Consider the following 23,075-nt stretch of genomic DNA (forward strand, 5'->3'; position numbering starts at 1 on the left):
ACAATACTGGAGTGGGTTGCCACGCCCTTCTCCAGGGGATCTTTCTGACCCAGGGATTTAACCTGGGTCTCCTGCATCGCAGGCAGATTCTTTACCATCTGAGCCACCAGGGAAGCCCCAGGACCTAAGTAAGACACTTTTCAGAAACAGTCTCACGGCCCTGAGAGCACTCAGTGTAAACGAGGCAAGAGTTGGGAAGGACACAGTTTCTGTAAGCAGTTCTGCCTTTGGTGGTCTCTGCCAAAGGTCTCACCTTTCAGATACAGCTGACCTAGCTGGTAATAATACTGATTTCAGGGGCAGGTACCTCATGATGGGAAGATTGCAGGTCTCTGTGTATCTGCCTGTGCGTGCGTGCGTGCGCACACACACACACACACACACACACACACACACACGTGTGCATTCATGTTGGTCACAGGGGTGTGCTCTCTGCCTATAGCTTGTCCTTAAATTCTAAACTTTAAAAGCCAAGAATGCTTGTTATACATAGTATTAACAGTCTTGTGTTGCAATATTTCTGGAGGCCTCAGAGGACAGGGCTGGTATTCAAAATTCCGCCCATGGGCAGAACCTGAAAGGAGGCGGGAACCATGAACAGAGGAAGCCCACAGGACTGCAGGGCACACCCCGGGGAGGACCTGGGGCACCAAGCAAGGAGGCCTGGGATGTGCTGGGAATGTCACCTCAAAGCACAGGGAAACTTACATTCCCACATGTAAAATAGGTGGCCAACGGGAATGTGCTGTTATGTCTGAGGAAACTCAAACAGGGGCTCTATGTCAACCTAGAGGGGTGGGATGGGGCAGGAGATGGGAGGGGATTCAGGAGGGAGGGGACACGTGTATACCTATGTTGAGGTCTGACAGAAAACAAAATTTTGTAGAGCGATTATCCTTCAATACAAAATAAATTTTTAAAAAAAGCCCTGGTGCATCAGAAAGTGTCCCTTCGGAGGAGGCGGCAGCAGGCAGGTGGGGCAAGCGGCGCCCTGACCAGCGGCATCGGCTCAGGGAGGAGCGGCCCCAGGACTCTGGGAACGGCGCCCTCGCCTGGGAAGGGTAGGGACAGGCGGCCAGGGCAGGAAGCCCAGGGCCCTGCACTCGCTGTGCCAGGGCTGAGCCCAGAAGGCGCTGCTCAGAGCCGAGGGCAGAGCAGGTCAGGCCAGCAGGGGCTCCCGCGCACGGACCGAGCAAGCAGTGCAAACAGCACCTCTGAAACGTCATCTATTGTTCACTCATTGGCATTCACTCATCGGAGGCACTCATCGGCACTTCTTTTGTGGAAGGTGATCTGTATTTGTGACTCCAAAAAAAAAAGTGTCAATTAGTGAATTACTGAAATATCTGCTTCCGTCAGGAGAACAAGAGGAACACAGAAACTGATTATTTTCCTACTCGGGTTGGAAAACAGAGGAAATAAAAATAGAAAACTAAGTACCTCCACATGTAAATCAGTACTGCTTGGCTTCTCAGACCTGAATCCCCCATTGATGTCCAAATGAGATCCTGCCTCTGTGGGGCTGACAGGCCTGGTACTCTGCATTTCTCCCTGGCTTAAGACTCCACCCACCAACCTCTGGACCAGGACCTAGGAACACAAGGAGTTACACGCAAATATGATAGTTTTTCCAATGTAAACATTGGTCCACTGTAGGCTTCCAGGACCAAGGATGCCATATCTGGTGAACTTAGCCATCCTTAACTTCCGATAGCTCAGACACATAGGTCACTGCCAAGGATGCCCCATCTGTGACACTGGAAACCACTGGCCACTGCCCTCAGATTCGAGCGGCCCAAGAGCTCCCAGCTCAAGACTCCCAGCTGCAGTGGATAGCTCTGCAGCATGACTGGCACATGCCTGTGAGGAGGCTGCGGACATAAACAAAGTCTTGTTTCTTGATTATTTTCCTTTTGCAAGCTTGGCCTTTACAGCCATCCTAGGATTTGAGGTGAAGCATCTCCAGAGATGAGAGATGCCGAAGAGATCAAGAAGAGATGGAAAGAAAACATGGAAGAACTGTACAAAAAAACTATCTTAATGAATTGGTTAAGGCGATGGTGTGGTCAGTCACCCACAATCAGACATTCTGGAGTGTGAAGTCAGGAGGGTCTTAGGAAGCACTGCTATCAATAAAGCTAGTGGATGTGATGGCATTCCAGTAGAGCTATTAAAATCCCTAAAAGATGATGCTATCAAACTGCTGCACTCAATACATCAGCAAATCTGGAAGACCTAGCAGTGGCCACAGGACTGGAAAAGGTCAGTCCTTATTCCAATTCCCAAAAAGGGTAGTACCAAAGAATGTGCTAACCATCGGACAATTGCACTCATCTCCCATAGTAAAGTCATGCTTAAAATCTTGCATGCTAGGCTTCAGAATTACATGAAACATGAACTTCCAGACGTCCAAGCTGGGTTTAGGAAAGACAGAGGAACCAGAGATGAAATTGCCAACATTTGCTGGATCATAGAGAAAGCAAGGGAATTCCAGAAAAACATCTACTTCTGTTTCATCAACTATGCTAAAGCCTTTGACTGTGTGAATCACAACAAACTGTGGAAAACTCTTAAAGAGAAGGGAATACCAGACCAGCTTACTTGTCTCCTGAGAAACCTGTATGCAGGTCAGGAAGCAACAGTTAGAACCCTGCCTGTATGGAACATCCAACTGGTTCAGGACTGAGAAAGGAGTATGACAGAGCTGTCTGCTGTCACCTCGTTTGTTTAACTTATACGCTCAGCACATCATGAGAAAGACTGCACTGAATGAGTTACAAGCTGGAATTAAGATAGGCAGGAGAAACATCAACAACCTTCAGTTCAGTTCACTCGCTCAGTCATGTCTGACCCTTCACGACCCCTTGGATTGCAGCATGCCAGGCTTCCCTGTACATCACCAACTCCAGGAAATTCAGGTCCACTGAGTTGGTGATGCCATCCAACCATCTCATCCTGTCATTCCCTTCTCCTCCCACCTTCAGTCTTTCCCAGTATCAGGGTGTTTTCTACTGAGTCAGTTCTTCACATCAGATGGCCAAAGTATTGGAGCTTCATCTTTAGCATCAGTCCTTCCAATGAATATTCAGGACTGATCTCCTTTAGGATGGATTGGTTGGATCTCCTTGCAGTCCAAGGGACTCTCAAGAATCTTCTTCAACACCACAGTTCAAAACCATCAATTTTTGGGCGCTCAGCTTTCTTTATAGTCCAACTCTCACATCCATACATGACTACTGGAAAAACCATAGCTTTGACTAGACAGACCTTTGTTGGCAAAGTAACGTCTCTGCTTTTTAATATGCTATCTAGGTTGGTCATAACTTTTCTTCCAAAGAGCAAGCGTCTTTTAATTTCATGGCTACAATCACCAGTGATTCTGGAGCCCAAGAAAATAAAGTCTGCCACTGCTTCCACTGTTTCTCCATCTATTTGCCATGAAGTGATGGGACTGGATGCCATGATCTTAGTTTTTAATATTGAGTTTTAAGCCAGCTTTTTCACTCTCCTCTTTCACTTTTATCAAGAGGCTCTTTAGTTCCTCTTCACTTTCTGCCATAGGGTAGTGTCATCTGCATATCTGAGGTTATTGATATTTCTCCTGACAATCTTGATCCCAGCTTGTGCTTCATCCAACCCAACATTTCTCATGATGTACTCTGCATATAAGTTAAATTAGCAGGGTGACAATACACAGCCTTAATGTACTACTTTACCAATTTGGAACCAGTCTGTTGTCCCGTGTCTGGTTCTAAGTGTTGTTTCTTGACCTGCAACCAGATTTCTCAGGAGGCAGGTAAGGTAGGAGGTCTGGTATTCCCATCTCTTGAAGAATTTTCCACAGTTTGTTGTGATCTACACAGTCAAAGACTTTGGCGTAATCAATAAAGCAGAAGTACATGTTTTTCTGGAATTCTCTTGCTTTTTCTATGATCCAACTGATGCTGGGAATTTCATCTCTGGTTCCTCTGCCTTTTCTATATCCAGCTTGAACATCTAGAAGTTCATGGTTCACGTTCTGTTGAAGCGAACAACCTCAGATGTGTGAATGATACCACTCTAATGGCAGAAAGTGAAGAGGAAGTAAAGAACCTCTTGATGATGGTGAAGGAAGAGAGTGAAAAAGCTGGCTTAAACAGTAAAGAAATTAAGATCATGGCATCTGGCCCCATTACTTCATGGCAAATAGAAGGGGAAAAGGTAGAAGCAGTGACAGATTTCCTCTTCTTAGGCTCTAAAATCACCACGGATGATGACTGCACCCATAAAATCAGAAGATGGTTGCTGCCTGGCAAGAAAGCTATGACCAACCTAGACTGTATTAAAAAGCAAACACGTCACTGTGCCGATATAGTCAAGATTATGGTCTTCCCAGATGTCATGTACAATTGTAAAAGCTCAACCACAAAGAAGGCAGAGTGCTAAAGAACTGATGCCTTCAAACTGTGGTGCTGGAAAAGACTCCTGAGAGTCCCTTGGACAGTGAGGACATCAAACCAGTCAATCTTAAAGAAATCAATCCTGAATATTGGAAGGACTGACGCTGAATCTGAAGCTCCAGTATTTTGGTCACCTGATGAGAAGAGCCAACTCATGGGAAAAGTCCCTGACGCTGAGAAAGATCAGGGCGAAAGAGGGCAGAAGGAGAAAGGACATCAGAGGATGAGATGGTTGGATGGCATCAATGATGCAATGGACATGAACTTGGGCAAACTCCGGAGATGGTGAGAGACAGGGAGGCCTGGAGCACTGCAGTCCATGGGGTCACAAAGAGATGGACACAACTGGGCAACTGAACAATGAACAACATTTCCAGAAAGCCCTGGCGGTTCTGTGGACCTTGGTGATGACGTCGGCACTGCAGCACGGGGCGTTGCATCTGCTGAGATCAGCACCGCGGCTCCTAGGCTGCAGGTAGAGCCCTAACAGTCCCCAGCATGTGAGGCCAGCATCCTCCCTTCCTCTGTAGAGTACTTGCCAATAGCTGCGATATGTGAACAAGGATTCCTTCTAAAAACTGGGGCTTCCCCTCTGAAGCATGTAGCCCTGCCCTGTGAGGCAGTCAGGAGCAGCCCCCAGGATGCTGTGTGTCCAACCTACTCCTGTGCTCCTGAACCAGGGGGGTAGGTTAAAGCTGCAGACCCCGCATCCCAGACCCACAGGCATGCACTCCACACCACACCCAGGCCTCCTCAGGACCCCACACAACCCCCGCCAGCATTCAGTTCTCCAGCTTTCTCCTGCCGCTCTGGACTCATTGAGCCCAAAGCAATGTCTCCCACTTGGGACAGACCTGTTGGGTGTATTATGGGGCTCTTCTACACACAGAGGCCCACAGGGGCTGCGCATGCCCCCCTCAGAGGACTTCCAGGGCAGCCACAGGCAGGGGCAGGAGGGGAGGAGGACTTGATGCTGTTCCCATCTTGCACGTGCTGAAACTGAGACCTGAGAGATTATATGACCCTCAGGTCACCAGCCAGGAGATACAGAACCCAAAGCCTGCTCCCCACAGTGCTCCCTGTGGCCGAGCTTGCCCAGGCCGCCTTCGTGGATCAACTGCCCACAGCATTTTCCTTCCCAGCCCCTCTGAGGACCATGGCCCCTCCTAGAACAGGGCTCTCCTCTGAGTCAGGAAGACAGCGTGAGGAGAGCCAGCCACCACCTGTCGGGTGAAAAGCTGGCATGTCAGGAGGACATGTGCTGCTTCACAGGCCGTGGAAGGTCAGCGTCACTTCTATTCTGTGGCCTGAGGGGTGGAGTCTGCAGTCGGCCTCCCCAGCCCTGCCTGCCTCGCCTGTAACTGGGTTTTCCTTAGAGAGTCTTGGGGAAACAGGGCAGGCAGGGAGCGCGGGCAGGGTAGGGGGCGCTGGGCCAGGAGGGTGGGCAGCACCTTGGCCACTTCAGTCAGGCCGCAGCCTCGTGTGACCGCTTTTCACCCCAGCCACAGCGCAGCTCACCAAGCCTGCTAGCCCCAAGGGGGTGGGGGTGCTTTCTGCCTTCATCACGGTGCCCAGCACATGGAGTGCCGCGTCTGTGCTCAAGAAGGGGCCTTTCAGCGCCTGCGGGTCCTCCTGGCTCCCCATCAGCACCTAGACCCCACGCCCTGTGTGTGTGTCTGTGTGTGTATGTGTGTGTTGGTGGTGGGGGGGATCCTCCCAGCTCCTTATCAGCGCCTGGACCCCATCCCCTCTGTGTTGGGGTGGGGGAGTGTTCCTCCCAGCTCCTCCTCAGCACCTGGACCCCACCCCCCGTGTGTGTGTGTGTGTGTCGGGGCGGGGAGTGTCCTCCCGGCTCCTCACCAGCACCTGTACCCCACCCTCTGTGTGTGTGTGATTGGGCGGGGAGGGTGATCCTCCCAGCTCCTCCTCAGCACCTGGACCCCACCCTCTGTGTGTGTGTGTGGGGGGGGGGGGTGGTCCTCCTGGCTCCCCACCAGCACCTGGATCTTTCGGAGGCAGAGCCTTCTCGCAGCCCCAGAACCCCAGAGGTCACCGTCCACTGGCCTGCCCAGGACCCCGTGTTCAAGCAGGCCTCCTGGAGCAAAGTGAGGGACAAGGGCCATGGCCTGGTAAGAGGCACATCCCAAGGACCCCCAAAAAACCTGGCCAGGTTTTTGCCAATACATCAAAGCAGCAGAACTCCCACCAATCAAACCTTGAATGGAGCCCCCAGATACAAGTGTGTGTGCACACCTCTGTCTCCTGTACCTGTGCATTTGTACAGAGAGACACATACAGACAAACATGCCGCGTCTTCTGCCCCTGGCTTCTCAGCATCAGCAGTTTCCTTAGCCTGGCTGCTCCACCACAGAGCACATTCTAGTCGGGTATTGGGACAGTGATCAGCTTCCTTCCTGAGGTTCGGGCCTGGGGAGCTGTCCCTTAACTTCACGGCGATGCCCCAAAGTGCCTGCCTCGCCATAGGCTTTTGAGCCGGGCGCCAGGGTGAAGGCTACAAGGTCACTTGGCTGTGACTCCCGCTCCGGCACTGCAGCTGCCACCACGCCCAGGGCCGACCTCGGGGGAAAGACGTGCCAGATCCTCTGCTGCACCGGGAAGGTGCGAGCAGGGCCCGCCAGGTGCCATCTGGGGAGCGTGGGTCCAGCCCCCGCAGGCTGAGCACAGGAGCCGGAGCTGCAGAGGTGTAGGAAGAGGTTGCAGGGCCAGCCGTGAGCCAGGACGGGGCCCCCAGCTCTCCGGACCCACCACCTCCTCTGCGAGAGAGGAAGGCAGTGTTCTCATCTCAGGGCCCTGGGAACCTCAGGGAGCACAAACAGCCCAGCACCTCCCCCTACCCCAGGCAGGCAGAGTGCTAGGGTTCCATGTACCCCCAGGGTGGGTCTGGGTCAACCAGAGTACAAAGTGGTTCAGTGCTGGCCAAGAGAGCTGCAGAGACCACCGCCCCAGGCATGTCACTGGCAGAGTTCCCAGTTCTGAAAGCAGGGGAGGGGAGGGGAGGTGCTCTCTTTCAGAGGCATGTATTCGGGACAGACTCTACGGGACAGCTCGCGTGCATGCACGGAAGGGCCCTGGGTGTCCCCACGGAGGTGACAACTCGTGAGGGGCTGCATCCCAGCGGAAGTCGGGCCTAGCGCTGCAGAAGCTTCAGACCGAGGCGGCTTTCTGCCCTCGGGAGGGTCAGCCCAGTGGGCACCCTGTGCACGGGTGGAGACGGCCGGGGGTGGCCGGCCTGAGACTGGGTACAGCGCGGAGGGGCCGTGACGGGGGTGGGTGGGGTGCGGAGGTGCAGAGCGCTCCTCAGGGCTGTGGGACCGGTACGAGAAGGAGGGGTATCCAGGCCGCCCGCTCCTGCCACAGCAGCTCAGCGTGGACCTTTTCTCTGAAAGGTGCAATCAGTGGAACAAACAGCTGCCTCTGCTTAGAATAAAAGCAAACATCTTTTTTGCCTCTCAAGCCACAGGAGTGGAGTCAGAAGCACATGCTCCAAACCGGGCAGGAAGCCCAGCTGGGCCCTGTATGGCACTGCCACCGTGGGACCCCAGACTCACCTTGCCCAACCTGAGCATGGCATGCTGCCCCCCAACACCAACCCAGAGGCTGCACAGAGCACAGCCCAGGCCTCCTCATCCGGAACCTTCCACAGCACTGGCCTGGGTTCCCGGGGGTCAGCCCTGCACCCCGCCTGCCCTCTGCCCACACTAAGCCAAGAGGCTGGGCCGCGCTGTGTGCCACAGGGGATCTGGGTTACTCAGGAGTCCGTGTACCTCCCTCGAGAGAATCAGGAGCAGCAGTGACAGAGAGGCCTGGCATACGATGAGCGCTGGGGGAGAGTCCGCTGGGACCACCACGCAGGGCTGGGGTGCGGGTGGGCTCCTCACGGGAAGGGTCACAGCTCTCTGACCACTGACAGGGCCCCCCGCAACCCCGGTCCCAGGGTATGCGGGGCCAGCATCTCCTGTCCACAGGTGGGCAGGCAGCCATCACGGATTTCCGGGGGCATGATGTGCAGGGTGGCGCCCCTCCCAGAATCCAAGCCCCCCGAGGCTCTGGTCTCTCTGGTGCTTGAGACAAAGTCCTACCCGAGCTCTGGGGCCCCGCCCTGCAGGCACAACTTCCCTGCGCACCTCAGCCTGCAGAGCCTGCTCGCAGAGTGTCCACTCAGGACGCCACACTCGGGACCCTCCAGGGGGTCTCCAGGGCTGAGGGCGGATGCCCCTCAGTCTCGCCCTTGCAGCCTCACAAAGTCCGTCCTCACAAGACTTCCCGCCTGATGGTCAAGGTTCCAGAACGCTCGACCAAGGACAGATGACTGAAGAAGCCATTTGAAGTTCCTTCCAAAACAAACCTAGATCTGCAGGCCTTTGAAGCCGGCCTTCTTCACCACCCAAAAGGGCTCACGTCTAATCACCGGCAGGAGGAGCTGCTGAAAAGTCACTCATCAAAAGTATGTGAGAGTAAATTTTTTCCTTTTTTCTCAAAGACACAAGACTCACACAAAGATATTTGTTTGCATTAGCATTAGGTGTGTGCGTGCATACAACAAAGAATGATTTTGAAGCTTAGGCCCAATTCTAAACTTACAAAAACCCACACAGATGTAGCTCAGAGCCCAGTCTCTGGAAGAGAGAGGAGGATTCCTGGTCACCTGCAATGACACACTTTAGGAGGGGGCAGGGAGGGGAAGGCATCCAGTCACAGCTGCTACCTAGCAAGCGGCTCTACTGGAAACCAACAAACTTCAGCCTGACCTCAGCTGGGTGACAACACCCATCAGTCCCGCTAGGTCGAATCCCAGTGCCTTCTGCAGCACAGGTTACTCATCGGCACTGCTGGGAAAGCCCCAGTGTATCTCAGTATGGTTTAAACCCAGTTTAGATGTCAAGAGCATGGTTTCATCCACACCCAAGTGGGTAACAGTGTAGCACAGCTCCCCTCCCCTTACAGACAGACCCCCTGCAAGTTAGACAGGCTGGGACCTGGGACCCTTTGCTGCAGTGCCTGCACCTGAACAAATGTTTCCTCAAGCTACAAAATATCAAGAACCTATAAGTTACAAAAATAACTGTGTGCATGCACAGTTGGGACAAATTATGGACAAGACGCAAAAAGACCAAAAAAAAAAAAAAAAAAACCACCACCAATCAACTGCCACATCTAAAGAGCCAACAGCAAAACATGGGGCTGGGACAAAAGCAGGGTACTGTGCCTGCCCCCTGCACACAGCACCACCGAAGGGTTTGCAAACCACCTGTGCCACCGCTTCAGCCCGAACCCTGGACACATCCCCCCACCCCCACAAAGGAAGTAACGTTGGGACCAGCTTGCCCTGCACCCCTCGGGGGAGCAGAGGGGCCTGTGGCTTGTTCTCGCCCTCACTGCTGCAGCAGGGGCTCCAGTGAAGACTGGCCTGACTTTGGTGTCTGGCCTCTTTTAATTTTCTCTTGACTGGGGAAGGCCAAGAACCCCGGTGGGCGTGGTTCACAGGACACCGTGATGACCACGAAGAGGTGGGTGCGGACCCCTGCTCTGTTCACATGCATGGGGGCCAGACGCTCAGAAGCACTCTCACCAGTGCAGGTACCTAGCGCTGCCTTCCACGGAGGAGCCCACGGAGACGGAAGGCTTTATATAACGTCCCCTATAATTGTTGCTGAAGTGAGGAACTAGACTCTTTTTTTTTATAAACCACATTTAATTAATCACAAATTCTTATTGATCTTGCTCTTTAAATATTTCCTAAGTATAACTCATCTTGTTCATTTTCACAATTATTGTTCTAATTTTAGGCCATTACCATTTCTTTACTAGATTATTGCAGTATTTCCCTATTGGTTTCTTTGCCTTTAAAAAAAAATATTTTAATTGGAGGTTAATTACAATATTGTGGTAGTTTTGCCATGCACTGACATGAATCAGCCATGTGGGTGTACATGTGTCCCCATCCTGAAACCCCTCCCTCCTCCCTCCCCATTGCTTCCCAAAGGGTCATCCCAGGGAACCAGCTTTGAGCGCCCTGTTTCATGCATCAAACCTGGACTGGCAATCTATTTCACATATGGTAATATACATGTTTCAATGCTATTCTCTCAAATCATCCCACCCTCGCATTCTCTCACAGTCTAAAAGTCTATTCTTTATATTTGAGTCTCTTTTGCTGTCTTGCATATAGGATCATCATTACCATCTTTCTAAATTCCATATATATGTGTTAATGAATGTGTATTAGTGTTTTTCTTTCTGACTTACTTCACTTTGTATAATAGGCTCCAGTTTCATCCACCTCATTAGAACTCAAATGCGTTCTTTTTAATAGCTGAGTAGCATTCCATTCGGAGAAGGCAATGGTACCCCACTCCAGTACTCTTGCCTGGAAAATCCCATGGATGGAGAGGCCTGGAAGGCTGCAGTCCATGGGGTCGCTGAGGGTCGGACATGACTGAGCGACTTCACTTTCACTTTTCACTTTCATGCATTGGAGAAGGAAATGGCAACCCACTCCAGTGTTCTTGCCTGGAGAATCCCAGGGATGGGGGAGCCTGCTGGGCTGCTATCTCTGGGGTCGCACAGAGTTGGACACGACTGAAGTGACTTAGCAGCAGCAGTAGCAGTATTCCATTGTGTATATGTACCACAGCTTTCTTATCCATTCATCTGCTGATAGACATCTAGGTTGCTTCCATGTCCTGGCTATTGTAAACAGTGCTGTGATGAACACTGGGGTACACGTGTCTCTTTCAATTCTGGTTTCCTCGGTGTGTATGCCCAGTAGTGGGACTGCTGGGTCGTATGACAGTTCTATTTCAGTTTTTTAAGGAATCTCCACACTGTTCTCCATAGTGGCTGTACTAGTTTGTATTTCCACCAACAGTGTAAGAGGGTTCCCTTTTCTCCGCACCCTCTCCAGCATTTATTGTTTGTAGACTTTTTGATTGCAACCATTCTGACCAGCGTGAGATGGTACCTCATTGTGGTTTTGATTTGCATTTCTCTGATAATGAGTGATGTTGACCATCTTTTCATGTGTTTGTCAGCCATCTGTATGTCTTCTTTGGAGAAATGTCTGTTTAGTTCCTTGGCCCGTTTTTTGATTGGGTCATTTATTATTCTGGAATTGAGCTGCATGAGCTGCTTATATATTTTTGAGATTAATTCTTTGTCAGTTGCTTCATTTGCTATTATTTTCTCCCATTCTGAGGGCTGTCTTTTCACCTTCCTTATAGTTTCCTTCTTTGTGCAAAAGCTTTTAAGTTTAATTAGGTCCCATTTGTTTATTTTTGCTTTTATTTGAAATGAGGAACTAGACTCTTAAACATTCAGAAACAAAAGGAGGCTGACACAAAAAATTCAAATGCTGTGGCAACTGGTCTCATGTTGTGGGAGCAGGGACCTTCCTCTTGTCGGGAGCTCTTCTCAGAAGACAAGGGAAAGGGAGAGACCCCATCAAGAAATAAACTGCCTCACCACGCACTGTGCAGAGATGGGGCTGCCTGGGCACCACTGCCTAATGCATTCAGGGAACAGAGATGATCGACAATCAGACTGAAAATCCCAGGCCCCTCAGGAGTGAGCTCCTGTACAGGTCAACATGCTGCCGGAACACTACATTTCAGCCCAGCAAAGAATCTTTTTATCCTCTTCTCGAAGACAGTCAAAAGTGGTAACTTGGACATGCTCAGATCATCTGGCTTTATTCTTTGGGATACACACTTTGCACACACACACTCTCAGACACATATACATGCCTACACACACACACACACACCTACATACACATCCATATTCACTTATGAGGAGGAACTTATGACAACTGGGAAGATCTCACATTGTCAGCTCCTGCTGGTAAAGAAATTCCTGCTCCAGAAACATACACACACAGCCTCAAACTTTTTTCAATCACTGATGTAATTCAACTACATTTAGAAAAACTGAAAATAGATTAAATTATTTTTTCAATGAAAACATACAAAAAACACTTCACATTGTACACCACCATAAATAGAACAAAAACCTTATAGCTTTTGTTATCATTTTCCTAGAATAAGAAGTAACTACTTCCAACCATACAAAAAACACAAATTTAAATGAACACAATGTTGAAGTTTTTATATATTGTAATAAGATCTTTTATGATTAATCCTCCACATAAGCAGAATATTATCAATTTCCTGGCATTCAGCTGTTTTCATTAAGATAACAGTGCTTCACTCTCTGTAAAGTCTGCTTTGTTAGACCACAGGTTCAAGTTAAAAAATCCATGGCAAAGTCACCAGGATTAGAAACCAAAGCATCTTATTATACAATCAAATTGACATTCCCCATTAATCAAATACGGTTGATACTATAAAACATGGCATGTCTCAGATAATGATATTACCTACCTAACTGAATTGCTTTGAATATCCATACTTGCTAGAATTAAAATTTGAGTCCAAATATATTCTCAAAATAATTTTCTTTCTCAAAGTCTTTCCTCTTACCTATTTAATATCCCTTAACAAAAGTATATGCTTGTTAAATTTGAGAATAAAAATGTCCCACAGTACATATATATAATGGAATACTGCTCGGCCATTAAAAAGAATGAAATAATACCATTTGCAGCAACACGGATGGACCTAGAGATTGTCGTACTGAGTGAAGTCAGAGAAGGACAAATATCGTACAACATCCTTTATATGTGTGCAATCTAAAAAGAAACGACACAAATCACTTACTTACACAACAGAAAGGGACTCACAGACTTAGAGAACTTACAGTTGCCTCCATAAAGGATGGGCAGAGGGATAGTTAGGGAGTTTGGGATGGACAGGGACACATGCTATACTTAAAATGGATAACCGACAAGGACCTACTGTACAGCACATGGAATTCCGCTCAATGTTACGCAGCAGCCTGGATGGGAGGGGAGTCTGGGGGAGAATGGACACTTGTATTGTATGGCTGAGTTCCCGTCATAGTTCACCTGAAACTATCACAATACTTAATCAGCTACAGCCTAATACAAAATAAAAAGTTTTCAAAAAATAATGTCCCATAGAATAAATTATTAGCTTAATGACTACACTTCATGGTAAAAGAAAACCATGAATCTTTTTGTGAAGGCTTGATATCAACTGATCCAATTAACACACCCAGCCAGCTGTCTTTGTTTTCCACTTGGATGACAGATGGTTTCCTTCTTCAGTCTCACAGCAGAGAATGTAACTAATTTGAAGACTACTGGAAAAGCTTAAGGAAAAAGAAACTTTGTTGCAAGAACTATATCACAAACCACTTTTTCACCCCCAGTTTTCCTACCATAGAGATAATTTGGGGATCATGTGTAGGTAGAAACAAAAAATATTAATTTTGTTTCCTCATATTTGGAATTTTGGTTATCCTTCTCAGCTCCTTGAATTTTATCAAGTAGCTTGGGGGAGGACTGCCTCTCCCTCCTAAAGGAAACTCAGCTTTGTCACTGCCTGAGAGTCTGGCACCCAATACTGGTGGGATTTTAGACAAATCTATGTGCATAAGTGCAAGGAAAGCCACATCACTGACTTAGGATTAGGATCCTGCCAGTCTGGACATTAGGGGGAGGATGGACACATGTATATTCAAGTATATGTATACTTAAAAAGCACTACTTTTTAAGGTAGTGCTTCTCAGACTTTTTCCAGCCTAGGAAATTCCATACTGATGTCATCAGGAGCACGTGCCAGGCACACATGCACACACATATGCACACACCCACACACGCCTGGGCAGAGCGAACTTGGGCAGGCTCGTGGGTTCAGCTCTTCCTACAGTTCTTGCAATCAGCACTTCACACCGCAGGAAGCAGATGGCCCCGTGGGTGTGGGCAACAATCCCACAGGTCCATCCAAGAGACAAACCAGAGGAACGTTTTTTCCCAGGAAACTAGCCCACACGAAGTCCCCTCCTGGACAGCCCTTCCCTGACTCCAATATGCCTTCTGTGCCTCGGGGCCCCACCCTCTGCCAAACTCCATCACTGGGCACTCGGGCCCCGACTGCTGCTTTATCCCTGGTAGTAGCTCTGGTCCACCTCTGCGCAATTTCCTTATTCACCACTAGGGGAAAGAGGTTTGCCTATTTTGATGGGTGCCTAGAATAGCATTTAACATATAGTAGGTGCTCAGGAAATGTTTGCTAAAAGAATGAAACATCACAAAAATGAGTCTGTAAAAAAAAAAAAAAAAAAAATGATCACTGTGAAATCATCAGCATAAGGAAGACCTGAATGAACGTGCGGGATGGAGAGAGAGACGCCCAGAACGGACGGGGCTGGAGCAGCCCATGCAGCCAGACCCGGGGGCGCCAGACTCTCCCGAGTCAAGCGGCGGAGGAGTGGCCTTGGTAGAATCTCCTGATTTCCCGTTCTGCTTCTTGTCTATAAAAGTGTACAACATCATTACCTCACAATTTATATTTAAAAATATGATTTGGAAATGTTTGCACCACTATGAACAGGAGAGGCCCGGTAAGATCTGACTCCCAGGAAGCTGGAACAAATGTGAGTTGCTGGGACAGTTCATGGTCAGCCTTGCTGCTGCTGCTAAGTCGCTTCAGTCGTGTCTGACTCTGTGTGACCTCATAGATGGCAGCCCACCAGGATCCCTCATCCCTGGGATTCTCCAGGCAAGAACACTAGAGTGGGTTGCCATTTCCTTCGCCAATGCATGAAAGTGAAAAGTGAAAGTGAAGTCGCTCAGTCGTCTCCGACTCTTAGCAACCCCATGGATTGCAGCCCACCAGGCTCCTCTGTCCATGGGATTTTCCAGGCAAGAGTACTGGAGTGGGGTGCCATTGCCTTCTCCTGGTCAGCCTTGGAGTCCCTTTTATTTCGTGGATAATGCCAATTTGACAGTTTGATCCAAACTTCGTTTTTTTCATTTTTGGTTTGCAGGATCTTAGTTCCCCAACCAGGGACTGAACCATCGGGCTCTCTGCAGTGAAAGCACGGAGTCCTAACCACAAGGGAACTTACATGACCCCAACATTAAACCAAATGTTCAGTTTGAAGTGCCAATATCTACATTTCCTTCTCCAGAGCCGAGACGGCTGGGTGGCTGGAGGTGTCCGGGAGCCCTGTCCTTTGACCCGGGGATCTGGGCAGGCCACACGTGCACCCCACCTCACTGTCATCATGCTGGGCTTCCAGCCTCTGAATTCTGTATGATTTGGTGAACACTCTTCAGTAAATACAATGCTGTGTCCACCTCTGAGACATCATCTGACCTGTGTCACTGCCTAAAACACTCCCTGGCTCCCAGACCCTCCCATCCTCGCCTTCAGAATGCAGTTCACGGCCTCTTTCTGGATGCCTCCCTGGCCTTCTGGAAGGCCCTTTCCCATCCCGTCCCCTCAAGGGCGTCTCTTCACTGCTCAGTGTCGAGCATCTGCTGGCGAGCAGGCCTGGGCCCACCACCTTAAATGCCCAGACCCTGCAGCGTGTGGACCACTTCTGTCTTTCTCAGCATCCTTCCTGGCAAACAAGCTCTTCATAAACGACTTCAGAAACTGGAAAGGGTGGGAAGAGGAGCCACTTTCTCATTGTCAACAAGGATGGGGGCGGCGCCAGCAGTCCGCTCAGTGCATTTGGCCTCCGGGACTCTCAGCTCAGGGGACCGGGGCCCTAGCCCGCTCTGCTGCCCCCTGCACCAAGTCCTGAGCCCCTCTCATGCACAGGCCTGGGACCCCCAGAGCTGCTGTCCAGAGAGTCACCTCTGGCAGTTGTTCACGGCAGCAGCAGGAGTCACACACAGAGGGGGCATCCCCAGCACCCAACTCCAGCAGCTCCTCTCAGCGGATGGCACCTGCCCCAGCATCTCAAAAGTTACCATGCCCAGCACCTCTCAGTGGATAGCACCAGCCCCGGTATCCCAAAGGCAGCATGCCCAGCACCTCTCGGCGATGGCACCTGCCCCACATCTCAAAGGTATCATGCCCAGCACCTCTCAGCGATGGCAACTGTCCGGTATCTCAAAGTCATCATGCCCAGCACCTCTCAGTGATGGCACCTGGCCTGCATCTCAAAGGCATCATGCCTAGCACCTCTCAGTGATGGCACCTGCCCCAGCATCCCAAAGTTACCATGCCCAGCACCTCTCAGCGATGGCACCTGCCTCAGCATCTTGAATTTATCATGCCCAGCACCTCTCAGCGGATGGCACCACCCTTGGCATCCCACAGGCATCATGCCCCAGTGCCTCTCAGCGGAAGGCTTCCCTACTCCCGTGAGGGCTGAGCCCCTGGGACAGCCCCCAGTAGCTTTCCTACCATCCCACAAGGGACGTCCACGAGCTCGGCCATGAGAGCAAGGCTCAGCTTCAGGGCCTCTTCCCTGGACGCTGTCTCAGCCCCAGGACCACTGGCTGTTCTGTCAGCCCTTCTGGATTCTGGGGAGTCACTTTACTTCTTACTGTGCAACCCCCATGGGGAATTCTTGCTTTACATCAAACTTGCCCTAAATCAGGTGTGGTTTCTGCCTCCTCACTAGACCCTGGTGGATGCACCCAGACCCTGCATGATTGTCAAGGCCCTCTCTTATTCTTCACCTAAGTTTTTCAAATAGCTCTAATTTAAGCTCCCCCAAGGGCCTCCACTTTTAACAGAGCTGTCATCAACTTGGGACAGTATTACTGTGTATTGGACAGGAATAAGCTTTTCAAAACCTGCCTGAGATGCCAGCTGACTCCATCTGTGAAAACCTCATCTCAATACACAGGACTGAAATGTTCCTGACATTGTAGCGTTACAGCTGAACCTTGGTTTTCCAATTGTCAGGCTTCCATGGGGAAGTTCATATATTTCAGAATAATATTGTATAAAGAAAAATTCAGGTACCAGAAAAATGCCTCTGGACATTAGGGAAAGAAGGGGAGAAAAAAACAGAAAGGGGAAAAAATATACTAATAATAGGGACTAGAGTGTGCATGTTGAAGAATCTGGGTGCTAATACAGACCTTTTTTTTTTTTTAATAAATCAAAATGGTTCAGGTTCCTAATTTTGGCTCAGCTCCACTGGCCTCCACAGGCACACACAGGCCCTACGCAGGTAGGTTAAGGATGCATCCGTCTGTGGCCATCCTGGAATTTCAACATCCAATCCATCTTACAAATTACACATTTGTACAAAGCACCAATGAATAGTAAGGTGTTCCAGCTTTCGTTTGGGAAAAAAGTGGGTTGAGGAGGCTTTTAGATATTACTGAGTTTAGCAGCTGAACAAACCAGATGATAGGAAACAAGAAAGTCACTCAGGAGAGCTGACCAAGGAGATGCACCTACCTGGCTCTGCCCCTCTCGCCATCCAAACAGATCCACTCTGCTCTCCAGTTCTGCAGTTTCACCAGATTGTCCCACAGTGTCTGAGCTTTCATCCATTAGATGCTCAGGTGCGTCTGTTTATGTTACACGCACCTTCTGCACACACTGGCCACTTCTCAGGATGGAGCTGGAGTTTGTGTCGTCACCGCCTCCCTCCAATCCAAGCCCATCCTTGCTGACCTCAGGGGTGGTTCCCACGCTGGGCTGGACCCTGGAAAGGGCTCACAAACTGCAGGCTTTGGGGACCAGGGTTAGGCCTGGGAGTTAGGCGGCCTCAGAGCAGAGGCACACGGAGCCTGGGGGAATGTGGGGCAGGGTAAGCTCGCCCTGTGCACTTACTACCAAACCCTGGAGCACGATCAATAAGGAAGCTGAAGCGCACTGGAGGGGCCAGTGCTGGGCCCCGAGGGTGCCCAGCGAGCCCTGCCATCAACTCTTCTGATCTGGGAGGAGACGATCCCGTTTTTAAAAATACCATTTTTAATGTTTATGTATGCTTTGACTCATTGCAAGAAAGATTTGAAGCAACTCACAAAAACATTCTTGGCACAAAAGGAGCCTGAAACGAGGAGATCAGGGTAGTGGATGGAAGCAAGGGCACAATGGTCCGGACATGGTGAGGAAGTTGGGGTCTGCAGGAGGTGTCTGAGCATCAGGCTCAGAAAGTCCTGCCACCAGGGCTGGCGAGGGCCCCAGGGTGTGGGAGGCCATCTGGCCCTTTGCAAATGTGTCGAGGTGGGCACAGCAACCAAGGGCAAACGGCACGGACACTCACAGCGGAAGCCAGGGATACCCCCCAGCCACCCTGCACGATGAACACTGCACCGCAGATGCCAACAGTGCCCCAGGGACACCCCAGGCTATAAAACAAGCCAACTGCTCCAGAACCCCTCGGTGCTGACTGTAAGGCCTGGCTCCTCTGTAGGAGCTCACGAAGACAGGGCAACGACAGAGGAAGAGACCCCTCAGTGGCGGCCTTCCTGAAACACAGGAGCACACTGTCTCAGGTGCTTCCTAAACCTTCCTTCCTTGATGGCAAGGCCCACATGCACAGAGACAGGCAGTGGGGTGTCAGAACAAGGGCCGCCATGATCCTGATCATGATCCCTGCCAGCCCCTGAGGTCGGCGCCCTGTCTCCTCTGCACAGGCCTGGAGGGCAACAGAGGAGGGAGCCTCCTGAGGGCTCTGAGCTTTCAGCCACCGGCTGCTGGTGGGTACCGGGGCTGGGCCCGGCCCCCCGTTCTACCTCTCAGTCCTCACAGGCCTAGCATGTCTGAGCTGGACTGACGCTCCTCCCAGACAGGATCCAGTCAGAGACGGTAACGCAGATGGACCCGGGTGGATGCGGGTGACCTCAGACACATCCCTGAGGAGAGGGATTCCTAAGCCGCATGCTGCGGCCAGGTCGCTACTTCTGCTGTGTCAGAACAAGAGCAACAGGCAGAAATGCGCCAACAGTCGGCCAGGCCCAAGTGTTCCCAGTGACGTGAAGGCCATTCCAAGTCTGAGAAGTGGACAGTGGACCCAGACTCCCAGAGCCAGACTGCTCCCCGCCCCCGGGCAGTCCGACCGCCCCACCCAGGCGCGGACCTGCTCTCGCAGGAAGTGAACGCCCAGACCCTCGCTCCCCCACCCCCCAACCAGGCGTGGACCTGCTCTCACAGGAAACGAACGCGCCCAGAGGCATGGAGGCCCACGCGGGAGACACGGCGGAACGCAGTCCCCGGGCCGGAACACGCCAGGTCCGCTCAGACCCTCGGCCCCACTCAGGCGCGGACCTGCTCTCACAGGAAATGAACGCGCCCAGAGGCATGGAGGCCCACTCGGGAGACACGGTGGGATGCAGTCCCCGGGGCCAGAACGCACCAGGTCACTTACGAGCTCAGAGAAGCCTCGGACCACCTGGCGCCGCTTCAGGTTGGTCTCCCCATCCAGGTTGGCTGTCTCGATGTGGCACAGCCCGTCGGGGTCGCTGGAGGACAGCAGCAGGATGTCCGCAGGGATGGTCTCATTGCAGCGAAGGCGCACGAAGTCTCCCACGCGGATCTCCTTCCAGAACCGGTTCACGTACTGCTCCTCCTCCCTGGCAAAGAGACGGCGGTTAACAAGGCTGGAGGAGGCCAACTGAGGCCACATCTGGGTGGCGGGCACACGCAGCTCGGTGAAGGCTCTGTGCCACGCTCTGGCATGTGGAAAATTTCCATAATAAGAAATGCTGAGAACCCCCCTCCTGGCACAGCAGGTAAAAATCTGCCGGCCAATGCAGGGGACACGGGTTCAATCCCTGGTTCAAGAAGATTCCACATGCCACAGAGCAACCTAGGCCAGTGTGCCGTGACCGAGATGATCATGGCCATTTTCTGTGCTCTACAACAAGAAGCTTATGTACCACAATGAAGAACACCTTCCCCTCCTGCGGATGCAACTACAGAAAGGCTGCACACAGCAACAAAGACCCAGGGCGACCAAAAATTAATTATTTTGAAAAGAGAAGCACTTAAAAAGAAGATTCCTGAAGACCACAACCAGTGTAACTCCAATTACATGAAATATTTAGAACAGGCATCCATGGCAATAGAATATGGATTCGTGGTGGCCACCCTCTAGGGGTTAGGGAGATGAGGAGAAGTTATTTACTGGGTACAGGTTTCCATTTGGGGTGATTAAAACGTTCTGGAACTAGGTAGTGGTCATGGTTGCACAACTTTAAACACACAAAATGCCACTTAATTATTCACTTTAAAATGGTTAAACTGGGGACTTCCCTGGTGGTCCAGTGGTTAGGACTCAGCACTTCCCTGCAGAGGCTGCATGTTCAGTCACTGGGATCCCACTGCCATTACCTGGTCAAAATTAATTAATTAAAAAAAATAAAATGACTAAATTTTCCACTCCTAGGTATGTATCTCTAAAGAACTAAAATCAGGGACTTGTATAGATATTTGCCTACCCATGTTCATAGCAGCATTACTTCCTGTAGCGTAAAGGTAGAAACAACCCAAATGCCCAAAAATAGATGAAGAGATGAGCAAAATGTCATAAATCCACATGAAGTGAAGTGAAAGTCACTCAGTCCTGTCTGACTCTTTGTGACCCCCATAGACTATACAGCCCATGGAATTCTCCAGGCTAGAATACTGGAGTGAGTAGCCTTTCCTTCTCCAGGGAATCTTCCCAACCCAGGGATTGAACCCAGGTCTCCCACATTGCAGGCGGATTTACCAGCTGAGCCACAAGGGAATATAGTGGAATATTATTCAGCCATGAAAAGGAAGGAAATTCTGACTCATTACAAAATGGATGAACTCGGAGATCATTATGCCAAGTGAAATCAGTCAGTCACGAAAGGACAACTATTACACAATCTCACTTTTATGAGGTCCCGACACAAGACAAAGTCACAGATACAGATAGTAGAATCTCTGCACCATCTGCAGGATGGAGCCCACAGAACGGATCTTCCCCATGTCACTCAAGATGAAGTGGATAATCACTCAGAACACTGCCACCACACTCAGCTTTCAGCATCTGTTAGTTACCATTGGTTAATAGATACCAGGATGAAAACATTATGTGTATATTTCTGCTTAGATTTTTTACTCTGGAAAATTGAGCTCATTAATCCTACAAAGGACATTTTAAGAGTTCATTGGAGACAGTCTTGTCCACATTTATAAATAAACAAAGAACCAAGACTCTATCTCAAGATATCATTCTACATGATGGAAACTGCATCAAAAAATCCTCTGGGCTATATTGTCAGGAAAATAAAGAGCCCTAAAACACATTCCACTTGCACCCTCACCCTCTCAGTGGCCCCTGTCTCATAAAGTGACTTTCCTCAGCTGAGTTCTCAGAGACCAATTCAGCAGTGAGTCTGGGTCTCACCTGACTCCCGAGTTCTGGCGACCAGTCCTGAGTGTCAGACTTATATTTTATTCTGAGGGCACCCATGGCAAATGTCCAGGTGCTGAAAACTGAAGAAGCTGTTGTAAAGCCTCTGTTTTCTTGCATTCCTCTAATTCATGAGCACAGTAGTTTGGTTGCTACAGAGCCAACAAAGACAAATTAGATACAACTTTGTCCTCAAAACTAAATGCAAGGTGTACATACAAATATTAAAAGAGGAAGAGAGGTAATGCAATTTTATCAAACATGGTGTGTATTCAAATAATACTTGACCAGCTTATCTAAATTGTAAGATATTATTTTGCAATTTATGAAACTCATTTCTTGTAATTTCTTGTACATGTTTATTACTTGTTCTTAATGCCTTTTACTTTTGGAACGGTGACTGTTGAAATCAAAAAAAGTAAAAGCCAAATGCAAAACCAAAGCACTAGACAGCGCCCCCTGGGGGTTGTGGCCTGCAGCCACCAATGGGGCTCCCGGCCCAGCATCCCCTCCAAGGCCAGGACACTGTTCAGATGAGCGTCCCCCAGCTGGACAGTCCCCCGGCCCGCCCGAGGGCACTGCTCGCTCGCCGTCACAGTCTGACCACCTTCCAGTGGACTGAGACGAAACATCACCTAACTGTGTTCCTATTTTCTCTTCTGAAGGTCAGACTTTGACTTTCTACCATTAGAAACATTCTAACATTAGCTTCTCAGTCTTTCTTCCTCCTCAGGACCCTTTGTCGGCTTCCCACAGAAGCCACAGAGGCATCTCAAGGGCCTGTGTCCTTTCCTGGAGAAAGTATCCAGAAGTTATGTCCCTGTGCAGTCCCTGAGGCAACAGTACACTCTCAGAGAGCTGTGCGGCCCAGAGTGACAGCGGCTGCTGGGAGACTGGGTCCCTGCCCTGGGGATGGGTGGCCGGGGCAGGGAACCCCATCTGGCTCAATTTATCTTCACCATGCTCCATTTACAGAACTTGTCAAACACGAAGTCACTGTCCATCTGCCTTGAAATCTTAGAACATTAGCTTGCCCATTCCAGCAGAGCATGTCTTTAAAACAGCAACTTCTCAAAGTTACTGTGGAGGCTCTGAGTCTGGAGGAGCCCTCACCACCCCCGCCCTGGAAACAGCAACGGCGAGACCTCAGTGCCCGTCCTGGCAGGAGCGGCCCCCACGCCTGCAGGCACGAGAACAAAGCGAGCGGCATCAGGCCACTCTGGGCCTGAAGGAGAGAGGCCCTGCAGCTCACGGGGACCTGGGAAACCCAGGCTCCGGAGGCACCTGGGGCCGAATATGGCACAGAGCTTGTTCTCCTCTGCAGACCAAGACTCCTCACGCAAGCCCCACGGCCCCGCCGACTGCCCCAGCGGGAGCTCCAGCACCAAG

General features: G+C 50.4%; 1 protein-coding gene across 5 annotated transcripts in view; it reads right to left on the minus strand.

The window, feature by feature from the left end:
* The window catches only part of ATP10A (ATPase phospholipid transporting 10A (putative)), a 184,216-nt gene that overhangs the window by 88,993 nt on the left and 72,148 nt on the right, over window positions 1–23,075 (minus strand). For 4 of the 5 annotated variants that reach the window (XM_015459144.3, XM_059879245.1, XM_059879246.1 and 1 more), the window contains one exon: window positions 19,659–19,875. In XM_015459144.3, coding sequence (XP_015314630.1) covers window positions 19,659–19,875 — 217 coding nt within the window. The remainder of the gene's footprint in view (window positions 1–19,658; window positions 19,876–23,075) is intronic. The other variant, XM_010816883.4, reaches the window with a different exon arrangement.

This window comes from Bos taurus, chromosome 21 (genome assembly GCF_002263795.3).
Source record: "Bos taurus isolate L1 Dominette 01449 registration number 42190680 breed Hereford chromosome 21, ARS-UCD2.0, whole genome shotgun sequence".
Lineage (NCBI taxonomy): Eukaryota > Metazoa > Chordata > Mammalia > Artiodactyla > Bovidae > Bos > Bos taurus.